Genomic DNA, 17,985 nt, shown 5'->3' with positions numbered 1-17,985 from the left:
GATAGTGACATCCTCAGTGTCATAGCTGTGGGATACATGAGATGATAGTGCTAAGTCTGGTTAGGTTATTGGTTCCATCTGTACTACCCTCTTGTCAGGGTTTGCAACTCACTGGAAATTACACTTCCCAGAATCCCCTCTGGTGGATCAGTCTGGGTTAGGGGTCATCCACGAAGAGACATTGTTGTAGGATTTGGAAATCTCAAAATGAGGAAGGGCAGTCAATGCACACAGTCATAATGTGTGAGGGTGCTTGCAAGTGAGTTACCAGAGTCATTTACAGTCATTTACCTGCACAGGTACTTCAGTCTGAAAACTCCAGCAGAGGGTTCCAAGGTGCGCCTGAGGTCCTATGTAACTTTACTACAACCCTCTAGAGCCTCCAGCCTCCCTGCTGGTACCTCATGGTGATTTGGGTACACTTAGCATTGGATATTTCCAGACAATACCTCTCTCTGTACATATTCCTCCATTTCTTTTGACACAATGTCACAGTTGACCCTTGGGTCATACATCCAATGAGGATGAGGAAGGTCAGGGGTAACCTTGGAATCAAGGCACAGAGCTTTGGATGTCATCAGGGAAAACCTTGGAATCATCTTGTGTCTTTACTGCTCAGTGACTCTGACCAGCCTCTAATAGTTCTTGGCATACCCTTGTTTAATGGGGATGGTAATGTCCACTTACTCCCACATGTTGTAAGAGCAGATTGAGAACAACATGGTCTTTGATTTAAATAGAAATGGTTCCCCACAAGACACAACAGTCTACTCTATATTCATGTGGATTGTACTTCTGATAGCTACCACATAGATTGGCAGTGACTGTCATGCTGGAGGGTGTCCTGTCCACATAACTTATTTAAAGAAATCTTTATCTAACAAATATGTCAATAATCTTCATAACGTGGTACTCAGTGAGGACACTACACCTAGGTTTCCGGTAGGTAACAGCAGAGATAAGGATACATAGCTCAACGTTTATCCCCCATACTCCAACAGTACACTGAAGTCTAGGGCAGTGCTCTGAGAGAAATATGAGGTGAGCATCCTACACTCCTACATATTCCAGAACCTGAATCAGTCTGAGAATGAAGCCTCTGCTTTGAGAGCATCTGTTCCAAGAAAATAATTGTGTTAGTTCCTTCAGTTCACCCCATCCCCCTCCCTACTACCAAAACATCAATGTTTGGCAAACACAATATTAAATAATATTGTATTATTTAATATGATAATAAAATAATATTATTAAAATAATCATCCACTTGGAAGGTGGTTAAATGGACTCTGGCCATGAGTCAGCAGATGTATGTCTCCCATCCTTGTTCCTTTGAGCTTCTGAAGGCAGCATGGGTGAGGGTGGAGGTGAACAAGGCCAGCCTTTCCACTGACTGTGCTCACCCTTGTCACCTCACAGAACTATTGAAGACACTGACTCTTCCCCTAGGTTTCATGACTCAGTTTTTACTGAGGGGAGTCAACTTTCTATTACGGTAACAGGTACCTGACACAATTAATTTGGCTTACAGTTTGGGGGACCTCAGTCCACGTTTGGCTGGCCCATTGTTTCTGAGCCTGATACGAAGCACAAGCCATCGTATCATGCCCTAGCAGGTACTCATGAAGAGGGCCCTCACCCGGTAGCAAAAAGCAAAAGAGAAGAGGAGAAGAACCGTGGCTTCAATATCCGCCCCCCTCGCAGGCACGCCCGCCATGATGTGATTTCCTCCCAATAAGCCCCACCACTTAGAGGCTCCACAATGCCTAAAAGGGTCACAGGTTAGTGATCCAGCTTTGAACACAATATCCTTTGCAGGATAATGACCCAAACCCAGACAAATATATGGTGAGCATTACGGCCCCATGCCAGGCGTTGTAGGTACAGACGCAAGAAAGTAGGAACAGCATTCTCTACTCCCCACAAAAGCGGGTATCTATAGAAAACTTACCAAACAGAAATGTAGACAGTAGAATCAGAGAAGCCCCGTCCATACCCTGGAGATGTAGTATTTAATCCGATAACTAAAGAACTGAGGATTCTTTAATAGAAAGGAGGGAGGAGAGCTAGCCTTGCCTGTCACAGGGCTTTTATTCGGGAGTTTAAGACATACACACACACACATACAGGACGGCTCTCACAGAAAGTAGAAGATAAACAATCACATTAGGAGCTGGAAAGAAGTATACTAGGGGCTCTCAAAAGAGAGAAAACGCAATGCAGCTCAAAGCAGGAAGTTTCAAGCAGGACGTGGAAAGTTCTGCACATGCCTACTCCTATGATAGATGGTATCTATAGAAGTGACAAACAGAACAGTCCAGTCCCCCATCTCCTGATCATCCACCTCGGCTCAGTTTTTCTTCACGTTTTGCTACCAATCCTGAGACATGGATCCTGGGCCCATCAAATTCGACATTGGAAGTTACAGGAAAGGACACGTGGAAATAGAATAGGCACAGGAAGGCAGCAATTTGCACATGAACATAAACGCCTCTCTGCCGGTTGTTGTAGTTGTTGATGCGGAAGAGAAATAGATTGGGAACTGGGTGGATCAAAACTGTTTTCAAGTTCCGGTTCGGACACTGTAGATCAGACATTTGGAAGGATTCTGGCAGGAGTGACCTAGCTTGCCTTCAGACTGTGCAAGGAGGCCCTCAGCATAGGTGCTCACAAGCCATTTCCACTAAAGAATTAATAACTAGCATTCGAATGCTTTCTAACTTATAATAATGAACACTTAGAATGGTAGCCTTAAATGTAAAATCAGCATGGCATTAAGTCGTTTCATTTGGGTACCAACACACCAATGGCTTTCTCCATGTGGTTGTATGTAATTCAGGCCAAGAGGAAGCATAGTGGTTGCACCACCATCTCCTGAGCTAGACACTAAAACCACAGCCAGCCTTCAGGAGCTGCTTTGGATCTCTCTGTCTCCTTGTGATTATGCACCCAAAGAACACTGTTACATGACACAGACCCTATTTTCAACATGCAACTTATGAGACCAGGAGTTCAGAGGACCAGGCAACAAGGACATTAAATATATGGGTCTATTCCTCAGTAAAACTGGGGTATCGCTTGTTAGATCCCTTTAGCATTTTCTACTTTACCCAATTTTTTAGGCTGTGATGTCATCCAGGAGTATTGGTGTATAGCCTATCTTAGTAATTTTTGCACATATCAAATGTTATTAAAACTACTCCTAAAACTTGGACTGGAGATGTAGCTCATGAACAGAATATTTGCTTGTACATAGGACACCTGGGTTGGCTCTCCAACATCACAACACACACACATATACACACATACAAATACACACACACAGACACAAACACACACACACACGGGTGCACATTCACACACACATACACATACCTTCCTTTATCCCCCCCAAGGTTTACATTTTACTACTAAATTAACAGATGACATGTGACTCATTCTTGAGGAATACCAGTCATCTCATGAGACCCTCTTACTGTGAAATCTAAATGTCATTGGTAGATACAGTATTTGTAAGTGGACTAGGGGTCTTGGAGACTTCAGACTCCATTCAAAATTACTCAACAGCCTATAGAGTGCAATTATCCTTATCACAGTGTCAAAAAAGAATATACTGGTGAAAATCTGAAGCCGATTTTAGAGTGTCTGCATTATTCCTTGTAGTAGTGTTAACTCCGTTACTCTTTCTCCTAATATTGTTTTTTCTTGGGCATTCCCACCCAAGAATCCCAAGAGAAGTGTTCCAGACCTTCAGGAGAGCATCCACCGGAGAGACTTCATTCCCCTGGGACAGCCATATCCTGGCACCTAGTCCACCCAACTGAGCAAAACTGACTTTCCCAAAGCTGACACTTGATGAAGAAAATCACAGCTGAACTATAATGAGGTCAAAAGTCACATATAGGAGAGAGAGTTCCACTAATACCCATATACCAGCCAATCCATACAAGCACAAGTCACAGATTCCTGAAGCTTGACGTGACTCTCTTAATCACTTCCGGCAGACTATTAATGTCCCAGTCATACAGCCCATAAGCTGCCACCACTTTTGAAGCTCTTCCATAGCCTTTTATTCTACCCATACTGTGTCATGAAGATGACCAAGAGAGCCGGTACCTGTTCAGTGACCCCTGTGGGATTTTTACACTGGAGGAAGCTGTGTTTAAAGCGCGCAGTGTCCCTCTTCTAAGCTTGCCCTTATTTAACCTTGAAAGACAATTTGCAGTTAAGAAACAGAGATCTGATCACAGGAGGATATACCAGTAAACACATCAGACCCCATGGCCTCTTCTTGCCCTCAGCAGTTCCAGCTCAGCCAGTGATATATTCCTTGGGCCCAGAATCTGGTTAAGGGACAAGACTTTTTCAAATGATATTCTACGTCAGGATTCTGCTTGCTTTTGAATGAACATGTCAGAGATGCAAAAGGATTTCAATACTAGAAGAATCACGCAAACCAAATTATGTTTTCAGGACCAGAGAAGCTGGAAGAAATCAAGGTTCTTTCGGAAGTTGCCAGGCAAACCGAAGTTCCTTTGAGAGGTAATATAGAGTTCACTCTCTTTGAAATTACACATTTCAACTCTTACATTTCCACACATTGCTATTTTAACAAATACTACTGGGTTTCCCAGTGTCTCTCCATTACTATTACTGTATGGAATGGTCTTGTAAGTAATTGTTAAATACTATAATCTTTCTGTTTAAAGCGGGAGGTCACAAAATTATACCACGGGTTTATATGTCTCCCCTGCTTATCTGGGTCAAAATCTTTAGGTTTGACAGTACAGATTTCCCATCAAAAGCTTAAAAAAAAATCACTGGGCTCCTTGTCACAGGACAGGCACAGTAAGGACCACAGAGCTCCAGAGTTCTGCACAGCCTAGTATCCGGGTTACATTCACTGACAGCAACAGAAGGCCGCGTTCCTACCTCGGTGACTGGTGAGCTCTCTGGATGCAGAAGGCAAGGGTGTGTACTGGAGGTGGTCCTCGGGAGAGGCAGCATCATCCCCACTGGAAGTCTGCAAGAAAAAAGCAAAATGTCACCATGGAGAAACACCAGACACCACCCACCGGCCCTCGATTACTAAACATATTTCACTGGGATGTGAGTTTGGAGAATGGGATCCACTTGGGCCTTCCTCTACCTGTTGAGATAGAATTCTAGTTAGTATGGGCATAGGCGGGTACAGCATTTTGGGGGTGCTTCGAGATAGAGGATTTGTTGATGATGTTGCAGTCGTCATTGTTGTTATGCAGAGCTGAGAGGAGAGGAGGAGAAAGAAGGGGCCTGAAGGCAGGACGTGCTGTAGACTAATCCTGCCCCAGGCATGCTCCCAGAAATTGGGGCAGTGAATGCCAGCTGTAAGCAGACTCCTAGGGCCATCACTGTGGATGAGGCAGCATAGATGAGGGAATCAGGACTGGCTTAGGTGGACCTAGTGGCACAGAGGCAGAAGAAAGTAAAATCTATATGACTCGGTATCTGGGCTGTGGGCTAAGCATAATCTCAACCCTGGAGAAATCCCTCTGGAGTTTGAATTGGGAATATAACTTCAATATTTCAATATAGACTATTTCATACTTCACTGTTTGGGATATGTGTGAATACATAATGAGGTGCACTGAAGATGAGCCCCAAATCTGAACACGGTATTATTTTTTTCCCTGAACATCTCACACACAGAGCCTACAAGCATGCCATATGATAGACTTAGTGTGCCTGCATTTTCTTCTATGGGGCCAGGAGAAGCTTCTACTTGTGGCATCAGGTTAGTGTTCAAAAGGTTTGGGTGTGCAGCTTGTGGGATTTTAGATGTTTTAGACTAGGGATGATCAGTATGTGTGAGGGTTAGCAATGAGGCATCATCGGCTGGAAGGTTAATGGAAAGTCGGACTCCATGATACAGCCTCCATGGGGGCTACCTCTATGACAGAGGGGAACTGGGCACCGATGCAGCTGTTTGGAGGGGGCGGGGCTTTCCCTGGCTCCTGTAAGTAACCCTTCACCTATGCTTGGTAAGGAAGCCCAATGTTCTCATTGATTTAGGAGGGGAAAAATCAGATTCCCAAAAGAAGATGACATATAGGACAGCATTCTGTTTTGTTTTATTTTGTTTCTAACTGTACATCAGCAGCTTTTTGATGGTAACAAATAACTGTGGCTAGTTACCCTGTGGGGAACTGTGTAGAGGTAGCTTGTAGCCTGTGGTATTAACCCTTTCCTGAACTCTATGTCCTTGTGAGCTAAGCAGAAAGAAATTATGACAGCTTTGGAGTTCACATGCAATGGTACCAATGACCAATCTGTCCCCTGAAGAGCCTGGTTACTTTGACATAAAGAAAGCATCACCATTATACTTAACTGAGATTTCTAAATTAAATGCACCTTTTTTTTTTAATATCCGAAAGAGAACATCTGCTAGAAGTGAAATCCGAAGCTTTCAACCTTTCCAAAAGCCCCATGAAAAAAGTAAATTTCATTAATGCCTCATTTTTCTTTCCAGAAGAAGAAATCCATTCTACGGGGTATGTTTACCCTGCTAGAAGCGGGCCTTCTCTGCAAAGAGATTACCTGTGCTACGGGAATCCGAACTAAGGGCAGATTAGACCTGCTTGCCACGAAAACCCTTTAAACTTCATTTCTGACATTTGAGGTGTTTGATTAAGCAGCTTTCAGGACAGACTTACAGGGAGAGGTCTGAACAGAGCAAAATTAGAAGCTCTGTCCCTTAGCGGGAGCAGATTTGAGGAAACACTTGTCCCCTCCAGCTGAAAGGCAAACATAATGAACACACAGGGCATTTAAAGCTTGGTCCAAGTGTATTGGAGCCAGACAGAGAAAAGTGTGGCCACAGAGGGAAGTGTTCTTAAAAGGCTTGCTACACCCCACCCCTGAACACTTAGCATGCTGCAAGTATGTGGACGAGACAGAAATTTAATTAAAAGCCAAACCCTGCATCTGCCAGTGGTCTCTTCCTTTGGCCTCTGAGGTCTACTGGGACCGACATGATACTTGAAACACAGTAACAGTGTTCTAAACATGGAGGCCTTTCTGTGCTTGCTGAAGGACAGATAAAGGGATAGGATGGGGACCGTCTAGCACACTTCCTCCAAAGGTACCCCAGACTTTCTTTGCACCAGTGTTTCTGCGGCACCTCATCCTTAAAAATAAATAAATGAAACATGGACTCCCAACCCCATAGGAGCGCTGCGGTATGGAATTTTTAAACTTGGATTTTGGCTGTTGTTGATGATGTGATGAGCAGCTGTTCCCAAAACAACAAACCGGAAGACCCACTACCTTTCAGCAAATACCTCTGACTGTACAAGACATCAGAGTTCTGTAGCTGAGAGGAAAGAGACTTAGTCTTGTTTTCAACTGTAGCGAGGACAAGCATTTTGTAGCTGTCATTCAATGCCCAGCACTTAATTACGAGGCTTTTTTGGTGGGATTTATACAGCTCAGTGTTTCGGGAGACTCAACAAATCAAGATTCCAACTACCTGTTCTTCAGCTTGGCTTTTATCAAAATAAAAACCCCTGGGCCTTTTCAGTGTGATCCACACACGTGTTCTCCACATCTTATCCCCAGAGACACAACTCATAAAAGCCAGGTTAGCATGTGAAAGGAACACACAAGACAATCCCTTCCCTTTGCACACACACTATCTGCCAAAGGATAGAGAACTCACCTTGGACTTGAGGCAACACACACATGGCAACTTGAGAATGAGCTAACCAGAGGCATAAGTAGGCAACACGTGCATGTTTTCTCTTATGTGTATTAAGAAGAAATGCCTACGGTAAGAACAAGGAAATCTGGACAAGCCTGAATCTCCAGGACCGTAAAGATCCTCCAACCTTTGATTCCTTGCCAGTTTTCCTAAGTGCCGATGGCAGAGATTTGTAGCTTCACATTTTACTTTTATCTCCTGTTAGAGGATATTTGCCATGTCTACAATAAAATATCAGTATTCAAGATTCATGAAGAATGTCCTCCAGTCAACAAAAATACATACTAGAAGACAATGGGCAAAGGAAATGCCAGGGGGTTCAGAGAAGAGGAGACCCACACAGTCAATAATCGAGAGAGAATTTCATCAGATTTGCTAACAGGCCATGAGAGCTAAAACAGAATGTGATTCCGCCAGCCATGGTATCACTGGACTTCATTTCCTCATGCTAGAGCACAGAGAAGGACGTGAAGGCTGATCTCTCAGCCCTGCCAAGGGGAACGTGTTGCTAGTTCAAGTGACTGGGAGAGATGGATGGCATTCCTGAGGACGACACCTGGGGTTGTCCTATTACCTCCAGATGTGACATTTGCCCACTTGTACACACACACAAATAAAAATATAAGATTCATAAGCTAGAGAAAATTTCACCCACACGTCTGCAAATAGAAACATGAGAAGACTTTCATCGGTGCATTATTTCTAACAGAAAAAGTTGAAATAACTGTCAATGAGGAAAGAGTCAATGAAATAGTATATATTTATATGAAAGGCTAACACTTAGTGTTTAAGAGCAATAAGCCTGGTTTAAAATATCTTAATTCAGATAAGCCTAAAAATTTCTATGGAATGAAAGTGCAAGTGGCCAAATGATAAATGTTGCATGGTTTTTTACCTATATCCATAAGTGCCCATTTGATTTCCTAATGTACAGAAATCTCAAAATTATAGCAGATACATATGAAAGTCATGAAAGTCCTTACCTTTGCCAAGGGGCACAGTAATTAGACTGGAGCTAACTCAGTATGTGTGCTGGTTATTTCTATTGATCAAAGAATAGGTTTGACACAGAGACATCAACATATTAAAAATGACAGCTTTTAAATGGTGGCTATCTGTACCCTTAATGTTTAAACCTTTCCATACTTTTGAAATTTTTAAAAATTAAACATGAAAACTAACAATACAAAGACTCCCATGTCTAGTCCATGCAATCTTCTATTGAGATCAACCCCAAGTGATATCCTAGCTCTTGTATAATGTAGACTAATGTCATCTCGGGTTGTCATTGTGACAAATCTCATTTGTACTTCTCATAAAGCTACCAAATATGACCCATAGAATGAACAAAAAAATCGGGTAATGGCAAAGATGTGTTCCACATTCCAAGACTTGAGGTGTTTGTCCCAGCCTTGCAGGAGACCCGCTGAAGATCTGCCCATGCATAGGGAGGGTCCCTTGAGTGTTCGTTCACCCATTCACAATCGGAGAGCCGCTAACAACATTTTAAAAATCACAGCAGTAATAGCTAACAGGGCACTAACACATTACTAAAGGCAATTTCCATCAAGCAAGAGGTGTCAGGTCCAGAGGAAGCTCCATTTTCCCAAATTTGGGCAGTCAAACAAAGGCCAGCCTTCCTCAGGGCCCTGCCAGGCAGGTTCCCCTCTCCTAAAAGGGCCCATTTCCCTAATCACTGGCAGAAAGGACAAATGGCAACCTGTGGTTTCTTAGCATACCAAAGCCTACACCAGCTCCCTCAGTATGGCAAGTACCGGTGATACATTTCAGAATCTATGTTAGCATCCTAGCGCTTCTCACCTCCTCTCCTACCCTCAACTTTTCCAGCTCATGGGCTTCCCTCCCCTCAGCTACTCATTCTCCTTATAACTCCGCTATTTCAGCCATTCACTCTCTTGTTGTCTTGTCTGTCTTCATCTCCTCCCCCTCCGCCACTCTTTCTCCCCTTCTCTCTCTGTTCTGCTTCTGCTTCTCACCCAGCCTGGTCCAGTTCGCTGGCCATATTCAGCCTACTACTTTTCTACCTCTGCTCTGGACGCTTCCAGAGGCCCCTGGCTGTTCTCTCTCTCATATCTACAAGAAAAACCTCCCCCGTAACCACACCACTGAGCGGCCGGTTGTGTCATCCGTGTGTATGGGAGGGAGGCTGGAGCTCTGAGAACTCTGTTGGAAAAGGTTCAGTGAAAGTCCAGAACATTCTAGGAGAGACTTATAGAGTGAGGATCTCTAACAGTGACCACAGGAAACGAAAGTGCTTGGGTGACTATGTGACATTCAGGACCCTTCCCAATGAGCACTGTGACAGCTGCAGCTCAGGGCAGGCACTCATGATCATCATGGTACACACAGGGAATGCGATGCCGAGTACAGGAGCAGAGATTCTGCAGGCTCCAGAACAAGGAGGGGGCAGCTACAAAGTTGTTTAATAGCCACAAATCTCTGACTATTTTTCACAAAATACCATGGAAGACCACAGCTCCACAACTCATCCCCCATCACTCAGCTCAAGTGGAGTTCTTTGGTAGGCTCACTCACCCCTAAATCATAAGCCACATAAAGTGATCCCGGGGCTGGGAAATTTGTCAGCCTCTTTCAAGTAGAAGTAATCTTCACTTCTCATCACAATTCATTCCCTGAAACCACAGCAGAAAGCTGACTCCTCTAAAAACATTTAGTTTTCTTCTCCAAAGAAAAAAAGCACTGATCATTTAGTTATCAAATATTTAGCAATCATCTACTGGAGGCCAGGCCTATGCTGAGGATATCAAGAAAAACAAGATGAGGAACGCAGTTATATTCCTGGCATATCGAAAAATTACACCATGATTAATACGCGTCATGAAGAGTCATCAGCTCCTACCAGGACTCTCATAAATACTGTAGTTTGACAGCTGCACATGGCAACTATAATCATGTCTGTATGTGTTTCTTATTCATGCTACGGGCGAGCTTTCCAAAGTACCGATACTAACTTTCTGAAATGAACTGTATGTTCTTAGTCCTTGTACTCAACTTACTCCTAGGAAAACAAAAGAAAGCCAAGGCATGATGGTTGACTAAATATGACACTTTAAAGTCAAAGATAAGGCTATAGTTTAGCAGTTCTCAATCTGTGGGTCATGACCCCCGGGGGGGGTCGCATATCAGATATCCTGAATATCAAATATTTACATTATGATCCATAACAGTAGCAAAATTACAGTTATGATGGAGCAACAAGTAATTTTATGGTTGGGGGTTACCACAGCGTGAGGAAGGGTATTAAAGGGTCACAGCATTAGAAAGTTGAGAATCACTGCTATATATTGTCATTGTAGTTTAGCCTACACAGGTGAGAATAGGAAGATAAAGATCAAAGGAACATGTCACAGAAGTGAAGAGCCATCCTGAAGGCTGAAGCTTCCAGCCTTGTTTACAAGGGACACCACCATGCCATCTAGCTCGAAGCAAGACTTTCAACGTCAGTGATGGAAGTATGGGATGGGGATCATTGACTACTTTGAGATGAGGAACAGTTAGGTCATACCAACAGCAGAAGTCAAGAAAAGGAGTGGAAAAAACCATTAGGTAGGGATTAGATTTTAACTCATGACTGAAAAACCAAGAGGGAGGGAAGAATCAGGCAGAATCTAGACACTTAGCTGAGAGTGGGTGAGGAGAGCAGCCCAGGTCAGAAGTGGGCAAAGAAGAGGTAGGAGGGCGATTGTGTCAAAGGCCTCTCTAGAGAATGAAAGCCCTTTGAAGCTAACTGCCTGAAGCATTCCAGTTGATTCTATCTGATCTACAGGGGCTTTAGTTCTGCCCGTAACCCCAGAGGGCATCTGGCTGGGAACAGCAGTTCACAAATATTTATGGGAAGGGAGGGAGGGGGGTGGAGAACAGATCCTGAAAGGGAAGAACGGATGGAGGCTCTGGGGTTTTGTGAGCTGCTTCTTAATCAACTCATAGAATGAGAACTTTATAAAGAACTTCTCCATCTTCCAAAACATGTTTAGCAGCTGCTTATTCAAATGAATAAAAAAATGAAAAAAAATCTAAATATTAGATAACAAAAAAATAGCAAATTTTCTTATGATGAACAACAAAAATATTGTAATTACAAAGGAGACAGAAATGCACACTACATGTAGAAGCCAGAAAAACAACCTCTGGTGTTCTTCGGATACCATCCGGAGGTTTTTGAAGAGAGAGGACTACTGTTCACTGGCTTGGAACTCACCTTGGAGGCTGATCTGGCTGGCCAGGAAGCCTGAGGGGTCTACTACTCCAGTCCCCAGTGCTAGAGTTTCAAGTATGAGACATTGTGTTCAGGTTTGTTTAAATGTGTATTCTGGGGGATCAAACTCACATCCCCACGCTTGTAAGCCAAGCATCTTAACAGAAGAAGCACATCAGGAGTCAGAGACAAAGAAGACAGACTGGAAAGCAGAAGGACAAAGTGTGACATTGGAGCTGGCATTTCTTCAGCACATACTAAGAGTTTTTGAACTCTTTGGCTTTCTGATGTGCACGTTGTATCCTGTTATTAACCTCCTTTGAAAATTTTGAAAACTGAGACAAATAAAATATGGAACCCATCCAAGGCAATGTGGCTCGCAAGTCAATCCTAGGAAGAGAGAATAAGTTGGACTGACCCCAAACTAAACTGTTCCCCCGTACCTACATCCTTTATTGGAGGGAACCTTCAGAGAGTATGAGCCCCACCTTCCTGGCTAATGTGCCGCTCCACCTCCATCACTGGCCACTGGCCCTTTTGCTACAGTCTCATGTGTAGAACTCTGGAGCTTACAGTCTTAGAAGCCAGGTCCTAAATTAACAGTGAATGTCTTATAGCACCTACAAAGGCAACTCCTCAGAGCACTGAGAAAGGATTATCAATAAAGAGGAATTCATTAATAGGATGGGTGATTTTAATAAAAGGAGAACATCCTACTTAAAACCAACCATAACCTATCCAACGAAGTATGATGGAGTAGTGGTCGGTACTGCAGCTTGTTAATTCTTGTTGCAGATCTCATTTGTGTAATACACAGAAGCTGGAGCACAGTCAGAATGGAACCTTCATGTGGTATGCATATCATAGTTCTTGAGAGTAGTTATGTGCCAGGCATTTTATAGACATTCTTTCATCTATCTCTCTATAGCCCAGGACGCAGTGCGCCTCTTACAACCATTTTACAGATAACACAGCTGAGATTAAAGATGGGGCGGACTATTTACCAAATAGCACCCAGTTGGCACGTGAAGAGTTTGGAAGTTTGAGCAACACATTCTGATTTCCAGGGCCGGACGACAGCACTCTACAGTGAACCTGATATTCCAAGGTGCCTGAAAAGACATCCCCCTGGATTTACTTGGTATGTATAGGAAAGCAAGTACTATATTTGTAGTGAGCTACAGTTCAATCTATGCAAAACGCAAAAGTTTTATATAGAGATAGATAAATAAAACTGCCATCTTATCTAGCAATAAAATGATTAACAGCACTATGAAGGCATAGGAATACTTCAGATCTGTCTGTCCTTGGAGGATAATACGGAGTGGTTTGCTGGACTCAGCCTTTGCCAACTCATACAAGGCAATGGCAAGTTTTCACAAATGTTTTGGGGCCACTGTGAAACAGACATTTAAACTTAAATTTTCATTTACCTACAATTGAATACTTTATCTTAACAGCTAAGATAACACGGAAAAATGCATCACTTCCTAATTCTATCACAACATTTTACTCTTATTTATGCTCCTGAACTTATCTGGGTCTGTGGTAGCTATCTGATAGTCTCTCTCTTCCCAGTTCTCCAGTGGCATCACTTTGGAGTCTCAGTGTGGGTCAGCATGGCAGACCTGGAAGGGGAAATCTGCAAATGATACAGATTAGGGTTTGATGTACTGGCCTGCTGCTTTCCTAAATTTAAGAAAGCAATGGAGGCGATATTAACGACACAGGTTAAACACAATAGGGTGCTGTATCTATATCCATTAGTTATGAATAATCCCAAAAAAATCTGAAGAAATAGCCATCTGATTCCCAAAAGCCATTTCCAACTTGGTAAAGTAGCGGCTGGCACTGATGAACGGGTAACGCTGCGATGTGCTCATTAAGATAAAGGACTGAACAGCAAGCTGCGTGCCTGTCAGGGGCACTCTTGTTATCAATTACAACCACAGATAGAGGCAGCAGATACCAGAGCTGGGCCCAACTCATTCAGAGCAGCTGAGAGAATCAAGTAGCTGTACAAAAATGACAGTAGAATATTAGCTACTTAACTCCTACCAGCTGTGTTATATCTATCTGTTAGGTAAATTACAAGGTAATGCATGTATGTATGTATACGTCTGAGATACTCATACGTTTTACACAGAGGCCTTGTTGCTAAGCATTCACTCCTATACCATTATACACAACTTTTATCCAGTAACATAGAAAGCATGTTGGAAAGAAAACAACAACAACAATAATAATACAACTAATTAAGCTTCAAGTATTCACCAAAGCTTGCATATGGTCTTCTACATTGTCTCTGCTCAATGTTGCAAGATTTAGAGCTAGGGTCCATTTGGCTGTGTAATTTTAGGCTTTTTACTTAAATTCTTTAGGTCATAGTTTTCTTGACAGTAAAATACAATGATAAAATAGTTATAAGCAGGAGCAGGAGGAAGAAGCCAAGATACAGTAAATATTTCTGGGTACTTTGTGCCTGGAACTGTGTTCAGCACTTTCCAAGTATTAATTCATTCAGTCTCCAGCAGGACTCTACAGTTATAACTCCCAGTTTGGTTTACTTTCCAAGTATTAATTCAGTCTCCAGCAGGACTCTACCGTTATAACTACCAATTTGGTTTTATAGATGAGGAAGCTGAAAACCAGCCAAATTAGGAAATTTAACCAAGACCTCACTTAGGTTCTTGAGTTACCATAAGTGCCAGAGCTGAGGCTCAAATCCAGGCAGTTTGGCTCCAACGGCCACTGCCTGGACTAGTGAAATGCCGTGTATACTCTTCCCAAGGAAGGTCAGTGTCAAAGGAAGAGGCGCTGATCTCCATTACCACTTGTGAAATACCACCTTTTTGTTTGTTTGTTTGTTTCTCTGACTTTGTGCCCGTACAACTAGACTCAACGATTTCTAAGAGAGAAACACACACAGCTTGTTCTCACCCTTCACATCAGTCACAGGGTCTTGCGGAAACACTCCATGAATCTACTTTACGTCTCACTTACTGAACAGCAAAATATAACTGGAGTCCTTCTGAGAGTAAAATCAGTGAGACCCACTCCCCCCCACCCCCGCAACCTGTCAACCAAACTTAGTCTACAGATGCACTGCCTAACCGCGAGGTTTTAGCCATCTCCAGCCAGTCACCAGCAATGGCATTTCCCATCTGGCTCTGTAGGGCTGTCGTAGAAATAATATTATGTCATGGTAGTCCTACAGGCTTGATTTATTTTGGCTTAGAAGAAGGAACTTGCCTCATGTGTCTCTCTTCCTCTCACAGAGGTTTTTATTTTTATTTTTCCCCCTTCTTCTCAAGGGCTGAGGGTCAAGTTCTGTCCTTGGAACCAAAGTAGTTTTCCAAAATGAGGTGAAGCCAGCTCCGGCAGGCTGGGCCAGATCTGCTGTCAGAGCCCTTCCCAAATACATCAGACCTTCTGCTTGTAAAAATAAATTGATACCAATGCACGAAATTTATTAGGAGATGACAGCCCGGTTCATAATGGAAATATGGAGAAAACATCATCCTTCAAAGCTGACAGTTTATCCATCATGCCTCAGATTCCTGAGATAGAAGCAGACGCTGTCACATGCAATCCGCTGAGGACACGTCTTCTTGGGTTTCCTTATGACAGGAAACTGAAATAATCCAGAAGAAGGGAAGGACTTGTACTGCCCTTAATGTGCTTGGCCATATATTTTCAGCATTACAGAAGGACCATGTGGCCAAGGCAGTGAGTGATGGCGGAAGTCAGGCAGTTGGAACCCTCAAAGGCCTCTCCTTTTCTCTCAGGGGCAGAGGTCACAGAGGGCTCCGGGCCTCTGTGAGTGACATCAGTGCCCTGCTATGCATAAGCAAAGCCAACAGGTGGCAGAACAGTCCTGAGGACAGGCCATAGCTGGCTCTGACATTTGGGGACCAGGTCATCTTGCCCTACATATTCTGCTCAGATTTTTATATCTCCTGATAAACTTGAGACAGTTCGAAAGAGCCGTTCTATTGGTGGATCAATGCAAGAATGTTTCTGGGGATCACAAGGGGCCTGATTCTCTGCAAGCTTAATGAGGCAGCCCGCTGAACCTTGCATGAAATAACTGTGTGCTGTATTCAAAGCTCTTTTGGAAAATGTAACTGTGGTAGTAAATTAGGAAGATATGAACGTGGCATTGGAGGAGAAAAAACTTTTCATTGCCAGTTTTCTGAGATTTAAACATATTTATAGTTCAGACTTCATTTTTTAGAGGTTTAACTTAAAGTTATTTCAGCTAGGAAACTTTTAACCAATTTATTTTTGAATATTGATTTGTGTACTTATTTATTTGTGTATGTGTGCATGTCTTCATGAGTTTATGTGAACCATGTATGAGTAGGAGCCTATAGAGGTCAGAAGAGGGCATCAAAGCCCCTGGAATTGGAGTTACATGTAGTGTGAGCAGCCATGTGGGTGCTGGGAACTGAACCCAGACCCTCTGCAAGGGCAGTAAGTGCTCTGAACCACTAAGCCATCTCTCTTGAGCCTCTAGGAAGCTTTTTAAATGAGATGCTTTCAAACCTTTCAAATGCAGATTCCTTACAATAAAAGAAAGCTATCCATAGGAAACAGAACCCTAAACAAGGTAAGGACAGCCTAAATGGCTTTTTAGTCTATTTTTTAAAGATTTATTTATTTTTCCTATTTGTGTGTGTGTGTGTGTGTGTGTGTGTGTGTGTGTGTGTGTGTGAATGTATGCCATGTGTGTCCAAGGAGGGAAAAAGAGAACTTTGATCTCTCAAAGCTGGAATTGTCAGTGGTTGTAAGCTCCAGAGGGAGGTTCCGGAAATGAAGGAGGAGCCTTTCCCGGAGCAGCGAGTGCTCTCCTCCACGGAGCCATCTTTCCAGCCCTCACCTTATATTTTTAATCCAATCTTTATATTAGAGGAGAGAATCTTAAAGGTTCCGTTTAAATGAATAACTGGGTGTAGTAGCTCTTGCCTGCAAACCCAACTTTGGTAAATTGATGGAAGGGGCGTGGTTAAAAGTTCAAAGCCAGTCCTAACTATACAGTGAGATACATCGATATCAAAAAAAACTTATCACAGTGGGTGTTGGCGAGTCACCTCAGTGGGTAAAGACGCCAGCTGCCAAGCTTGACAAACTGAGTTTAATGTCCACAGGGACCCACATGCTGGAAGTTGTCTTCTGACCTCCACATGTACACCACAGTACGTGTACAGACACATGCATGAGCATACACAGCCATAGACATAAATAAATGTGACTCTCTAAAACTTATTAGACAGATACACATCGACGCTTGCTGTGGCGCTCTTCACAGTAGCTAGGCTATGGAAGCAGCCTAGCTGTCCAGCAACAAAGGGAGAGGGAAAGACAGCATGGAGTGCACACACAACGGAACTTTTTAAGCCGTCAAACAGAAGGAGGTTAGATGGTTAACGGCAAATGGACGTAACAGAAGTAGTCTCAGAAAGACAGACATTGTGTTTTCCCTCATTTGTGGATCCCAGAGTGCGTACAGCTGCCGACAGTCATGTATGTACAGATGATACGGAAGAGGAAGTGGAACCAACTGGGGGAATAAACAGGACCAAGGGGAGGGAGGGAGGAAGTGAGAAAGGGGGTAACAAGAGGCCATGGTAGGAGGGTTCCAAGTACACTGTCCACTTCCGTAGAAATCCCTCTATGACTCAGAACTAGGTACAGTGAAAAATTACCAGACTAAATTAGGAAAAAAAAAACAAAAACCAATGACTAAGGTACAAAGGCTCTTTGCTTGATATCAGTGACTGACTGGTTAAGTCACGGCGACCGTCAGTACATACAGTTTTGTACTGATGTTTGTGCTCATCTTTGCTGTGTGCTGTGGCTCTGAAAAGGACATGCGTACGCTGTGTGCTTCACTTCACTCCTCAAAACACATCCCCGAGAACAGCAGGAATATCATGCCACATCATGGTTAAGTCCTTATTCATAGGTATCAGTGCTGAAAATATGCAAGTGGATCTATAATTCTGAGACC

The 17,985-nt window shown here is 43.2% G+C and overlaps 1 protein-coding gene across 1 annotated transcript in view; it reads right to left on the bottom strand.

Moving 5' to 3' along the window:
- Positions 1-17,985, bottom strand: part of Lrmda (leucine rich melanocyte differentiation associated) — a 1,029,801-nt gene that overhangs the window by 185,639 nt on the left and 826,177 nt on the right. The window contains exon 6 of the mRNA XM_052733588.1: positions 4,930-5,020. Coding sequence (XP_052589548.1) covers positions 4,930-5,020 — 91 coding nt within the window. The remainder of the gene's footprint in view (positions 1-4,929; positions 5,021-17,985) is intronic.

The sequence above is a fragment of the Peromyscus californicus genome, unplaced genomic scaffold (genome assembly GCF_007827085.1).
Source record: "Peromyscus californicus insignis strain IS unplaced genomic scaffold, ASM782708v3 Scaffold_12__1_contigs__length_115047231, whole genome shotgun sequence".
NCBI classification, from domain to species: Eukaryota; Metazoa; Chordata; class Mammalia; order Rodentia; family Cricetidae; genus Peromyscus; species Peromyscus californicus.
The sequence above is the reverse complement of the archived record's forward strand: the minus strand, read 5'-3'. Positions and strand labels throughout refer to the sequence as shown.